The 13,148-nt window shown below is 52.8% G+C and overlaps 1 protein-coding gene across 1 annotated transcript in view; it reads right to left on the bottom strand.

Moving 5' to 3' along the window:
• The window catches only part of ACAP3 (ArfGAP with coiled-coil, ankyrin repeat and PH domains 3), a 70,906-nt gene that overhangs the window by 17,960 nt on the left and 39,798 nt on the right, over positions 1-13,148 (bottom strand). Inside the window, exons 5-10 of the mRNA XM_050322243.1 lie at positions 10,920-10,978; positions 9,421-9,604; positions 8,220-8,264; positions 7,714-7,809; positions 7,330-7,404; positions 6,200-6,211 (exon numbers count right to left, since the gene is read on the bottom strand). Coding sequence (XP_050178200.1) covers positions 6,200-6,211; positions 7,330-7,404; positions 7,714-7,809; positions 8,220-8,264; positions 9,421-9,604; positions 10,920-10,978 — 471 coding nt within the window. The remainder of the gene's footprint in view (positions 1-6,199; positions 6,212-7,329; positions 7,405-7,713; positions 7,810-8,219; positions 8,265-9,420; positions 9,605-10,919; positions 10,979-13,148) is intronic.

The raw sequence follows: 13,148 nt of genomic DNA, 5'->3' as shown, positions 1-13,148 counted from the left end.
CCCAGGAGAAACTGGGTCATGGAGCAGCGACAGCTTCCCCCCTAACCTGGGGATCCGAGGCACGTCCCCTCCTTGCTCACTGATTGCACTCTAATCACCCATCCCACCCACACCTCCCCTCTCTCCAGAGCAAATATTTCCCCCTGCACACCTCGGTTCAAAGCCACAGCAGTGAAAGCAGCCCCATCAGAAGCCTTTCCTGGCTCAGCAGACCCTGCTGGTGCCGTGTTGCCAGGCAACATGCACTTGGCTCTCATTAAGATGAGTTATTTCCATGCTCGGAGATGCAAACGTGCCTGGGAGGTGTCAGGATAGGAATAACACTGATCCAGAAGGAGGAGATACAATGGGACAGGCCACAGTGACTCCTTGGAAAGACAGCAGGATGCCCAATTAGACACTGCTGCAAGGCACCCAATTAAGAGGGCTCTGCTCAGCCCCAGATTTTCTTGCCCTGAGAGGGTGAATCCCACAGGGCTCCTCTCCTGCAGATGCCTTTCATGTCCATGTTGCAAACAAAGGCTGGGGGGAATTTTCCTGCAACTCGTAGATGTTCCAACGTGTGACTTTTGCACAGCTGCTCCAGAGTGACAATTCTGTATATTTGATGGGAATCTGCACTGATTTATAGTAAGTAATGCAACCATCCGAAAACCTGGAGCTTGCTGAAGAGTGCACAGCAAGTGTAGGGCAAAATGCTTCCAAAACCAGCTTAAAAGTGACCACTTAGCTGTGCCTCACCTTGTGGAATTGGGGGGAAAAAAAAATATCAGGGGGAGGGTCTAAACCTGACTAATCTCCTGACTTCTTCAGCTGCCCTTATCAAGCAGAGTGATGGCAAGGAGGATCTGCTGCTGGGGGAGTGCAGGAGGAACAGATGGGCCACCCACGTCACTGGGGTAAATCCACTGAAAAGCAGTGGAGTCAAGCCAGGTGGGAATTTAACCTCACTTGGGCTGGATTGTAGCACACCTCTACAAATCCAGTGGCTGGAGCTGCACAGCTGAAGGCACATAGAGCTGTTCCCTGCCTTTGAAGGGACCAAGCCCAGTTTCTGAAGATCACACCCAAACCCCACCAAGGGCACACACAGCTGACATGACTCAACCGAGGTCCCCGGGGCCAAATTCTGCTCATTTTTCTGCTGCTGTGAGTCCTGAGCAACCCCAGTGCTGCCAACAGCACTCCTGAAGGGCAGCTGAGGGCAGAACAGTCACCAGAGCTGGAAGCTGGATTTGTAAAGCAGGTCCAAATCAAGGGAGAGATCTGAGGGAGAAGGACCAGCCTGCCCATCACCCCCAGGCACGAGGCACTCGGAGCCTCAGGGCCTCTTTGTTCCATCCCATTGCTCAAAACTCTTTGCTACAGAGTCCTTGGGAGTGTTGAAAGACAAATGAAGGGAAGGCAGAGGGTGGGGAAAATCCAGAATTTATGCCCCTGATCAATGTAATTTCTCCTTTCTCAGCCAGGCAAAGGCCAAAAGGGACAGAAACGGCTCAGAAAGGCAAACCCAAGGCAAGTGCACCTGTGAAACCTCCAGCACACCAGAGGGAGCCTAAAATATGGCTTGACCCATGGATTCCTACACCCAGTAGGCTTCTGCTGCAGCCCATCCAGGGGAATTTCTTACCACAGGCATTGGAAAAGAGGACAGATCTCTGGAAAAGGGAGTTACAAGAACATCTGTTGAGCTCTGACTCCAGGTCAGAGCCAGCTTAGACTCTGCCTGAGGAGATCATCCTGGTGAAGGTGCTGAAAACACCGTGGGGGATGCACAGATGTGTGACAAGCAATCCCTGCCCTTCATAATGTGCCCCTGGATCTGTTCCCTTCACTGGCACAAAGAGATTTTGATCCTTGTTAGTTCTGGGCAATCAGTGGAAGGGTCTCCTGGCTGTGACACTGCCCAGCCCAGCATCAGCTCTGCCTCCAGTCTCTGTGGATGCAGTGGATGGGCACATCTCATCCCTTCTCTTGTCCTCCTCCTCTTCCTTCTCCTCCAGGTTTTAATGTGTGATTTTAACAGCCAACCTTCTGCTGAATTCCTCCCCTCACTGACACGTGCACAGGGAGCAGGCAAGTCTGCCCTAAATGAGTCTGGACTGATTTATTAAGCCTGCATTTAGCACCTCACTGTCTCTGCAACGTGAACAAACTGCTTGACACAGTCAAAGGCTTCTCCAGCAGCATGTGCAGTGAGGATCAGAACAGCAGGGACACGTTGGATCACGCTCTGCTACAAGAAATCGGACGTCTTCCAAAATAAGACACCAGATCTCTGCTGTCATCTGCTTCCCTTTCCCTCCCAGGAAATCACAGCAACCCCTCTCACTGCCCCCTCCTCGGCCCTGTCACTCCCAGTTCACCCACGAGGCTGCCTGGGAACTGATATTCTTTTTGAGAGGACACCACAATGGTTTCCATGGGAGCTGCTGGAGCAAGGGTGAAGTAACACACATTCCAAGAGACACGTCCAGAGTGGGGGGGAAGAGGAAGGACATTAAAATGTGGATGCTTTCAAACCAGCAAATGGAAATTATAAACCCGGCAGAGCCACAGACAGACCCAGGAAAGGATAAAAAAGAAAAGAGGGGAGGAAAAAAGAAAGAGAAAACCTAATTTGAAGGTGGCCTCATGGCCCACCCAGGGACTCCCCAGTCCAGCTCCACTGCTTCCTCCAATTCCTCCTCAGAAATGAGCATTTCATGCAGAAAAAATGGCTGATTAAATTAAATAGCCCTCCAGCATCAGTGAACAGATTTAATATGAGGAGGGAAGCTGCCCCTCAACAGCCTGGAATCTTTGGGGGATGGAATCTTCTAAGGAAGGAGCCCTGAATAAGAGCAATCCCACTGAAAGAACACTAACAGGTTCATTCCTATCCCAAAAAGCACAACCTCTGGCTGAAAACAGACAGAACCTTCTTTTTTCTAAAATACCAAGGCTTCCTTAAAGGTCTTTAAAATAAATACAATCACTGTGGCCACAGCTCTGCCTGAAAAGTCACAGCATTATTCCCTCAGTTCTCAGTTCAGCACGGAAATAACACCCCTTTTTCTACAGTATTTTGATTTTCTCTGATAGAAAACACTATCAAACCTAAGCAAGCATGAGCAGGGACTCCTGTCAGTTCTTAGATACTCAAAGAAATGTTTCTTACTGCCAAACCCCCATATTATTTTCTTTTCAATCAATACCATTTCAGATAAGCAACACCACATGCAATGCACGCTTTCCCTCTTAGGAGACAAAGGCTTTTATCCAAAAGTGCCTTCTCTTGGGCATCCAGTGATGCTCAATATTCCCAATAACACGGGGCACGTTAACAGCATCCATGCACTGAACACAACTCCTGGAGGCCAGCTGGAAATTGTGCCTAGTTTGGCTGTTTGATTGCAAAGAAAACCCAATTCAGAGGAGCATTCCTGTTCCCTAAAGATGCACACACCCCCCTCCACACACACACACCGGTGCCTGCACTTGCTGCTCTCTCCTGGTGCCTGTTTGGATCTCAAGCTTTGCTCTCTCTGGCTCTTTCCACCTCTCTGTCTGTGCCAGGTCCAACCCCAGCCCCTCGGAGCAGATGGAATTTGGAAGAGGGCTCCCCCCCCACCTCCGATCCCGTTCTGCTCAGGCAGCTTTTCACCCATTCCGGCCAAATCCCGATGGCAGAGCTTTTGTTTCTGGAGTTTCCCAGTGCCAAATGTTCTCCCTGCCAGCAGATGATGCCCACAGACCCGTGCCCTGCCCCGGAGCCCTCTCCCAGCCCACACACAGGACCCACAAATTCACAGCAGGTTTGGGGTCGCACCGGCCAGCGAGGTCCTACAGGCACAATTCCCATGGGAAAAGGGAGCCCTAAACGTGCTCCCCCAAGCCCAGCCACCCCTGCAGGAGTTGTCCTTACCAGGAGGTACTCGAGCCTGCCGAAAATCTTCATGCTGCAGCTGCCAGGGAGGCTCTGCCGCTCCCGCCCGCACAGCTGAGCTCCGTGTCCTCCCTCCCTCTAGAGCAGCATCTCTGCTCAGCACCGGGGGCTGGCAGGGAAGGAGGGATTTCTTTCACAGCCCCTTCTCCTTTACCCCTCCTCCTCTTTATTTCCTTTTTTTTTTTTTTTTGGGAAGCTCCAAGCTCTGCCTTCGGCCCCTGTGGGAGCGAGAGGGGCTGGAAGGCTGCTGGCCCCTGGGGACCACCTGCTGCCCCCCCTGCCCGAGCCTCCTATTCAGGGGCAATCAGCTTAGAGCAGGGGCTAATTACCATACAGCTGGCAGGAGAAGCCAGGCAGAGCACAGAGCCCAGCTGACAGCAGGATGCTCACCCAGTGCCTCCCTGACCTTAACAGAGCCAGGCTTGTCTGCCTGGCCCGGGATCTGCTTCCCGGAGCTCCTGGAGCAGGGCCACCCCTCGGCCAGTCAGCCCAGCCATGGGGATCAGGGGGCTGAGGTGCCAGATGGCCCCTGGTTTGTTATCCACCAGCAGGGCTAAATGAGGCAGAGAGCTCTGCCTTGGCACTCCACACAGGCAACACAACACACTTTGCTTCCCAAACTGCTCCGGGCTGGGAAGAGCTGTGAGGCTGGAAAGGGGCTTTTATACAGCCCCATGTTCTTGGAATCACAGGATTGTTAAAGCTGGGAAAAAAAGTCCTCTAAAAATCATCAAGCCCAACTCATAAGCCAACACAGTTTTCACCAGCAAACCACGTCCCCAGGTGCCACATCCACACGGTTCTGAGCACTCCCAGTGATTCTGCCCCTGTTCCAATGCCTGACCACCTTTCAGTGGAGAAATATTCCCTAATATCCAGTCTAACATCTCCCACTCTCAGAGCCCAGCCTCTCAGCTTTGGTGCAGTGGAAGGATTCGGGAAGGTCTGTGAGGAAGGACTGGTTCAAATATCACCCTTTCTCCACTCATTTCCCACTGTGAAAAATTCCCAGGTCTGTGTTTTCCAGATTACCTAAATTACAGCAGCAAACCAAACAGTCGAGGTTTGTGATGAGCTTTTCTTTCCCAGCAGATTCCTTTTAATTAAAACAATAATGAAACAAAATGCCACAGACCATTTCCTTATGAACTTGGCTCTCAGAAGGCTTCCCTCACACCTCACAAAGCTGCCCAAGGACAATTCCCTGCCTTCGGCACCTGCACAGCTCCCACCTCCCAAAATCACTCCAAAATGTATTATTTAACCCAAATTTCCTGGGTTAAAGGAAGTCTGCCGTGCCTTAGCAGGCAGCACTGGTGAGGAAAACATGATATTTGTGCCACCACTCTAATCAAGCACGACTAAATCTCCTCATTTTTCAAGGGACCAGAGGGTTTTGTGGGCTCAGCAGGAAGGTATATATTCAATTAAATGCTGTGGGGAATTGGGGACATCACAATTGCTCCATCACAAAGGGAGGAGCAGCACTGACTCGGAGCAGCTGCAGAGCAGCTCATAACAGTCCCAGGCAGGAAGCTTGAAATCCTAAATTGCAGTGAGGATGCTCAGCCCTGTGCCTGTGTGTCCTGAGGAGCTGCTCACCCTCCCTCCTGGATCCTGAGCTCTGCTGCTCTCCCTGCTGGTCCAGCCAGCAAAGCCCCGGGAAGAGATTGCAGAGAGAGGCACTGGAGAGATTTTCCACGTCCCCCTGGATGAAGTCATCACTCCAGCAGAGTCCCAGGGGGCCTGAGGGTTCACAAATGGACTCATTCCCTCCCCCTCAGAACACTTAAGCAGAGGCAGCACACGGCCAGGCCATTCCCAGGGCACGTCACTCATCAGCTTTCAAAGCTGGTTACGGTCCCATTTCACGGGTTATGACATCTCTGAGGCAGAGGGAGAGCATTAGAGAGGAAGCAGCAGCCACTTCACATTCCTCCTGTGCAGAAGTATCGATCCACACACGCTCTCCTCCCACCAGAGCCATCACACAGGCACCAAACAGGCGTCCAGGGGCCAGCCAGGGACTGCTGCCACTGCAGCCCTGAGTCACAGCTGAGCATCACAGGCAACCAAAACCTTCTTCTAGCACAGGGCTGGAAACCAATTTGGTGAGGGTGAAACCCGACTCACTTTAAAACTGGGCTTTAAAATTACATTTACAGCTCAGGTGATGCCGTGCCAAGGCTTCTTTGTGTTGCTTTCGAAGGCAGAGCAGCAAACTCTGAGAAATAAAGATGCCAGAAGAAGGAAATGCATGTGGGTACTCACCTGCAGGAGGGTCTGCAGGGCCAGGTCAGCAGTCCAGGGAGAAAGAGAAGGAAAAGAAAAATAAGTAATTAGCTGATATTTCTGCAAGCCTCGGATTTTAGAATCATTCCCAGGTCTGGAAAATCAGAGCCCATGTTAACTAAAGATGCCTCCTTGCTGAAAGGTCAGGCTTGTTTGATAATGAATCCCATTATCCTGCCAGTTTGTGGTGGTTCCTCCCAAATCCAGCAGGGGAGAAGTCACACACAGCGGGTCAGCTCGCTCAGCCAGGGCAGCTCCACCACTGGGGTCCCCAGGAACCTTCCCAAAATCCTGCTGCTCCAGCCTGGGAGCAGCATGTCATGATGTCCTGGGAGCCAAGCAGGAGTCAGCTGAGAGCAGAGAGAAGGTCTCTGCAGCTCCCTCCTCCTCTCCCTCCATGACACCCCTGCAGTGCAGAGCGAGCTCCCTGTGCCTGAAGAAAAGGCCCTGCAGCGAGTCCTGCCTGTGGGTACCACAGGAGCATCCACCCCTCCATCTGCTGGGTGATTTCACAGGGACTCTGCCCATCTGGGCGGGTTGGGCACCTCGGGAATGCTGCCACAGTGCTGCCTCCCCACGGGCAAGGCATGGGGAGGTGGCAGAGACACAGCAGCCCTGGCTGGAGATCACACAGGGAAGGATGTGAGGCTGGAGGAGAGGGAAAGAAAGGGTGGGATAAAATGCTCTCATCTCTCCCCAGAAAGCAGCTCTGCCCTGCAGTCCTTTCCACAGGCGATTCCAAAGCGCCACATCCACTCCTTTACTCACGGAGCAATGTTTAAAGAACTTTTAAAGAACGACTCCCACGCCCTCGGCAGCAAAGAGGGAGATGAAACGAGCAGGAAGGTTTGCTCAGAGGCACAGCAGGTCAGGGGCAGAGCTGGGGAAAGCCCCCTGGTGCCCTGGCCTGGGGGGTCCTGCCTGTGCCCCTCTGCCTTCCAGACTCGGATGAGTCAGTGGCTGAACATCCTGCACTTGATCCCAGCATCCACAGGGTGGATCTCCAGTCTCCAGGCTGGGAAGGTCTAACCCAGCAGGGCCCCTCCCCAGCTGGCAGCTCCCACTGTGATGCAGATGGACACAAGTGCTGCTGGCACCCCAGGACTCACCCTTTGCTGGATCAGGGCGTGTTTGTGCTCCATCTCCCTCTTCTCCACGGCAGAATCAATCACCAGCTGGTCCAGCTGAAGGCAGGGAGAAGGACAGCAGGTGGAAGAGTCAGGAAGGAGGTTTATGAGCCATCGTCCTTCTCTGGGATTACACCAGCCCTTCCTAACATCCCAAGCCCCCACAAGGAGGGGACAGGCTGTGGCTGGGTGTGCACTGAGGAACCACAGCCCTTGGCTGCCACCCCACAAAGTGTCACCCCATCCAGCCTCCACCAGGCTTGATGCTCCAGCCACTCCCCTGGTGACCAAGTGTGTGGACAGGGAAAAGGGATGTGCTTTCACCCCCTCAGACAGACTGAGCCACCACCCTGCCTGTCCCCTCACCTCTGTGGCCAGTTTCTTCATGTAGGGATCCAGCTCGTGGAGCAGACTGTAGCCCTGCTGGAAGAAGGTGTACTGGGCGTGCATGAAGGACAACATCTGGGGAGGGAACAACAGCGGGGTCAGAACAGGTTCTGGGACAAAATGAAAAGCCCTAATCCCTTATTACCCACCAAACTGGGTCTGACTTTCCCTTTCCAAAGCAATCCTTAGATTAGGTGCCTCTCCCTCTCCTCCTTCCTTCCTCTCCCAATTCCTTCCACCTGCTGTGAGCACAGAGCAGAAAAGCAACCTCCTGCACCCCTGAAAATCCCCTCAGTGCTGGCCTGGGGAGGACCCTGCTGGCCCTCCAGCTGCCCTCTGTTGCCATACCTGCAGCCCCCAGAGCAGTCCCAACAGTATCTCCGGGGCAGGCAGCCGGTAAATGGGGCCATGCAACCTGAAATGGGAGAGGGCTGCCTTGCATGGGCTCACTGAGAGCAGCCCCAGGAAACACAGGGAGCCCTTACCGCGTCCAGGATCTCAAACTTCTTCTTGGCCTGCAGCACGTTGATCTGGGGAGGAACCAGGACACAAATCTCAGCACCAGCCTGGCTTGGAGAGCTCTGAACAGCCTGCTGTGACAACCCCCCAACAGCACCCACAGAGTAGCCCTGCACAGTTCCAGAAGGTGAAGTTTCTGTAAAGACAGTTCTGGGCAGTTCCAGGTGGAATAAAAATGCCTTTTGCTGCTCTGGGCTGCTACAAGGTCACTGGGGGATGGATGTCTGTCCACAGGCTGGAACAAACAGTGACCCCAGGGTGACATTTGGTGTCAAGTGAAGGAAGTGTTCAATTTATCAGGTCACCGATAAACTGATAAATCAGGTCACTGGAAATTTCTTCGAGCAGGTACCACTTGACAGATATAAAAGAATAAAATAACTCTCCTCATTATAACCTTAATTAAACACCAAAGGACACCTGGACAAGCTGCACATTTCAAAACTGATGGGTTTAAGGTGGTACCTCGAAGGGGACCAAGAGAGAAACCTCCCCAGAGGTGGATCAGCACAATCAAGGAATTCTCCCTCTTTGCCAGCGGGAGAAATGGAGGGAGCTTATTATGGTGTGACCTTGCCAGGAAATGAAGGTGCATTCATGGCTGCATCCAAGATATAAAAAAAACCTGCAGTGCTAAAGCACCAACAATATGCAGGATTTATACTTTGAGGGGGAAAGCACTGCCTGATGTGACACCAGAGACTGTCCCCTGGTCAGCCAGAACCGTCAGCAGATGGGTCTTTGCTGATGCTGCAGGAGTGACAGCTCGTGGGGACACACAGGCAGCACTGAATTTCTCTGCTTAATCCACCCACTGCCTGAGAGCACAGACCTGCCAGGAAAGCTGTGAATGATTCAAAGACAAACCCTTGACCGCTGTGGGAGGGGGAGTGAGCGTTCCTGCTTGGAACGGAAAATTCAGCCTAAGCCACTTTATTTCTCTCACTGAAAAATAAAAGTAATGTTTTCCTTCTCAGGTACATCAGAGCACTTTTAGAGGAAGGGAAGCACGTCCTAAGGACTCCCTGCCTCAGGGGGCAGAGGGCAACAGGGATTGGCAATGCAGTGACCTGTTGAAGGCAGTGGTAAAACCTCACTTTATCTCTTGTTCTGCACTGGGAGGCCCAGTGGGAACTGGGAGGTGGTGGGTGAGGCACTGACACCAACCTGCAACACGTAGTCCAGGGCCAGGTGCCTGAAACACTTCCTGGTGATGGTCAAGGTGCCCGTGGCCTCCTCCACCTCGTGGGGTTTGTGCCGGGGGGCCTGGGCGTTCTTCACCAGGGAGATCTCCATGTCCTCCCGCACCTTGTCAAACTGCTTCTTGGTCTCCTTGAACTTCCTGACGTCACTGGGACACACAGGAGAAGAGGTGGGGAGAAATCACTGTCACAAAGCAGCCAGAGCAGCCCTGACACCAGAGCACGGACAGGTGAAGCCAGGCACACTGTGATCACCCCAAGCTGCTGCTTCAGATGCCACTGGGATTCCAAACTACCCCTCCAAGCACCACCATGTCCAGCTTAAATCAAGCCTTTCTTCAGAGGCAGCTGGTAAGGAAACTCAAGGATCTTTTCCAACCAGCTCTAACAGCAGCATCACTGCAGCCTCAAGATTTAGCTCATAAACCCCTCCTGCTCAGCAAGATCTGTGGTTTGGGAAGGTGATTAAAGGGCATTTGGCTGCTGACACCAGGCCAGGGCAAGCTGACCCTCCTGTGTGACCCCATAAATAAACCAGGCAAGGACCAGTGAGGCTTGGGGACAGGGGAGAGCAGGCAGAGGGCAAGCATTGCCCTCCCATGTCTGAATCACCAGGCAGGGCACAGCTCCCATTGTTGCTTTGTTCCCAGCATCAGCCAGGAAGCTGCAGATTGCTCCTAAAAATGCTCCCAAGCCTGGGGTTTATTTTCCACCCGGGGCAGGAGCACTGCAAATGTCAAAGCTCCAGGGGTTGAGCAGCACAGAGGAATGAGTTGGAAAGACAGTGAAGGGACGACAGACCCAAACCCAAGGTGAAAATCCCCCCTTCCCACTGCCAGCCTTAAGCAGATTAAATCTGAGCTCATCAGAGAAATGATCATGAAGATCAGTGGGGGCAGGGGGAGCGCTGGGCAAGAAGATGGGGCTGAGGAATGGGGTGGGGGCAGCCAGGGACCCCCTCCCTCCATCAGGGCACCCAGCTGCTGAGGGATTCAGCCCGTTCCCATGGCAACCAGCTCCTGCTTAGTGGAGACCTCAGCTGCCTCTCTGACCTATATATTCGGCTGCCGTGGGATCCCTGCACCAGGGACCTGCCCTGGGGAAAAGAGGCACTCAGGAAATGTGGGAATGCAGAGCAGGGACAGCCTTGACCCCAGGGACACGCTGCCCCCATCCAATTAACTCGCTGGGCCCAGTTCTGCAGCGCCCCGGGAGCGAAGAGCCTTAATGGGCAACGCTCTGCTCACAGCAGGGCACTGCAAAGCTGCTTTCCGTCAGCAAATCGCTCTCAAGTGGTGGACAAGCTCCAGGCTGAGGGCACAGGGATGGTCAGGGATGCTCCCTGCACACACAGAAGGGCTCCCACATCTGTCACCTCCCAGTGAGATGCTCGGGTTACTCCCCAGGGCACGTGCAATGGAAGTTCGGGAAGGTGAAGGCTGAACAGACAAGACAAGCACTCACTCTTTCACAAAATTGTGCAGCTGCTGCCGGACTGACCTCTGGGCCTGGTCAAACAGGATCTGGAAGACAGGAAGGGAAAGAAATTCAAATGTTTTGCAACAGGGAAACATCGAAGAGTCAGAAAATCCATAACCACTCTTGAAGAGCTTCGGTGTGAGGGACTCAGCATCACCCCAGGGCTCAGTGGTGCCCATTTCTTGCTGCCTGTCACAATGGATAACCTCTTTTTCCCCAGCTGCAGCACTCCCTTAGCCCTGCAGAATTCCACAGAGAGACCTATGCCCCTGACATACTCCCATGAGAAGAGCTGGTGCTCTTCCAGATGAAGAGTTTTTAGGAGCAATTGCCTTTATATCCCTCTTCTGAACTATCCTGAGTCTCGAATTCCTCGTTTTGCCAGAGGAGGGCACTGGTACCTCAGCTCTACATCCAGGGAAGGAGACAGAACAACCAGGAACATCCCAGCAGCCCCACGCTGGGTGAGAGGTCCAAGTACACGGTGAAAACAGAGATTTGGTTCTTGCAAATCTTTTAAATTTTACTCTCCTTTACAAAATAAATTATCCCTACACCCTCTGCCCATCTTTGTCCCTCACTGCCCCTCCTCAGCCAGGCAGGGGAGAAAACAAGATGGAAAAGCTCACGGAGCGAGACAAGTACAGGGAGATCAACCAGCAGCTGCCATCACAGGGCAAACACACTCGACTTGGGGAAATATTACATTGATTGCCAAGTAAAAACAGACACTGCACAGGTGCAGAGCTCCAAAGGGAAGCCAAACCACCCTGAGCAGGCACAGCAGCAGTGGCTGCAGAGCCTCACCACCTTCATCAGGGGCTTTGCTGCAGCCAAGCACGAGCCCAGGAACATGCCAGGACTGGCTGAGCCTAAACAGCCTCTAAATATGAACAGATGCAAAGCAAGGGGGAAAGAAAGAAAACCCCAAAGACCACCCAGCTTTGTGTTCTTACCCATGTAAATTATTTACTGCTCTTGGCATCTGCTCCCTCTCTCCATCAGCGCTCCAGGAGGCACTGGCCTGGCCTGCAGCTCTTCCCATGGAGCTGCTTCCCCGAGTGATTTTGGGCTTCCCTCCGCTCAGGATGCCATCCAGGGATGGGAAAGCAGCAAGAAACCATCTGGTTCCCACCTGCACCTACACCTGGAGAGCTTCCAGCATTGGTTTCTGCCAGGGGGACACATTTGCTTCGGATCAGGGAAAGGAAGGGACACGATTATGTCGTACTTAGGACTGCAGACAAGTGCCCTGGGATATTCCAGGGAATAAAAGTCAAACCACGCAGCTAAGGGTGAGGAACAGCTTGAGAAACAGCAAATCCAGGCTCCCCAAACTCTTGATGTGGCGGGACCAGCGTGAGTGAAGTCACAGAAACACACGTGTGATGACAGCGTGTCCCACACCGGGCACTGCTACACCCACCTCGCCACTCCTGCCTGGAAAAATCAGCTCCAAGCTGGTGCCTGGAAAGGCTCTGAGCACTGCTGTGTGTGGCTGGGAAAAGGACACACACTTGGAACAGCACAGCAAAGCATTTGCAGGGGGACAGAAGCTCCCTCGAACGATCCCAGCAGGATGCTCCAGGTCTGTGGGCAATGCTCTTCTCCTGCCACAGCAAGGGGCTTGTTCTCCCACTGCCTCGGGAGGAGAATTCACTCAGGGTTCAGCCCAAGCCTCAAAATCAGAGCTCACAAAGCTGCTCCTTCCTGAAGCTGTTTAACTGAGAGGGAGCTGAACTCGTGGGGATCACAGAAGCAGCACAGGGACATTGCTGTGTGCGTTTTTAATTGAAATATCTTGGTACCAGGATGGGAAAACTGCACAGAAAAGGAAGTCAGACCATATATATATGTATATATTTATCCATCTCCTGCTCTGTCACTACTCTTCTCCCCTGCTCCTGAGCCCCCACACCCCTGTGATGGGATTCATCCAGTGAGAGGCTGGAGCAGGGATTGCCAAGTGGTTTCTGAGGGAATCCCAGGCAATGATCATGCCTTTCCTGCAGGCAGCATCTCTGCTGAGAAGCATCCTGATACCTGGATCACTTTGATTGCTCCAGCATTAATTTTGCCAGGCAGGATCACCAGAGGAACATTTTCAAGTGGGTCCCCCATTCAATTTTCAGCACAGAATAAAGAGAGTTTCAAGAGCTGGAGTTTCAAACGTATTTAAATAAAATTAAAAAAAAAAAAATCAAACCTTGGCTT

The sequence above is a fragment of the Myiozetetes cayanensis genome, unplaced genomic scaffold, assembly GCF_022539395.1.
Source record: "Myiozetetes cayanensis isolate MyiCay16 unplaced genomic scaffold, myiCay2020 scf28, whole genome shotgun sequence".
Taxonomy (NCBI): Eukaryota; Metazoa; Chordata; class Aves; order Passeriformes; family Tyrannidae; genus Myiozetetes; species Myiozetetes cayanensis.
The sequence above is the reverse complement of the archived record's forward strand: the minus strand, read 5'-3'. Positions and strand labels throughout refer to the sequence as shown.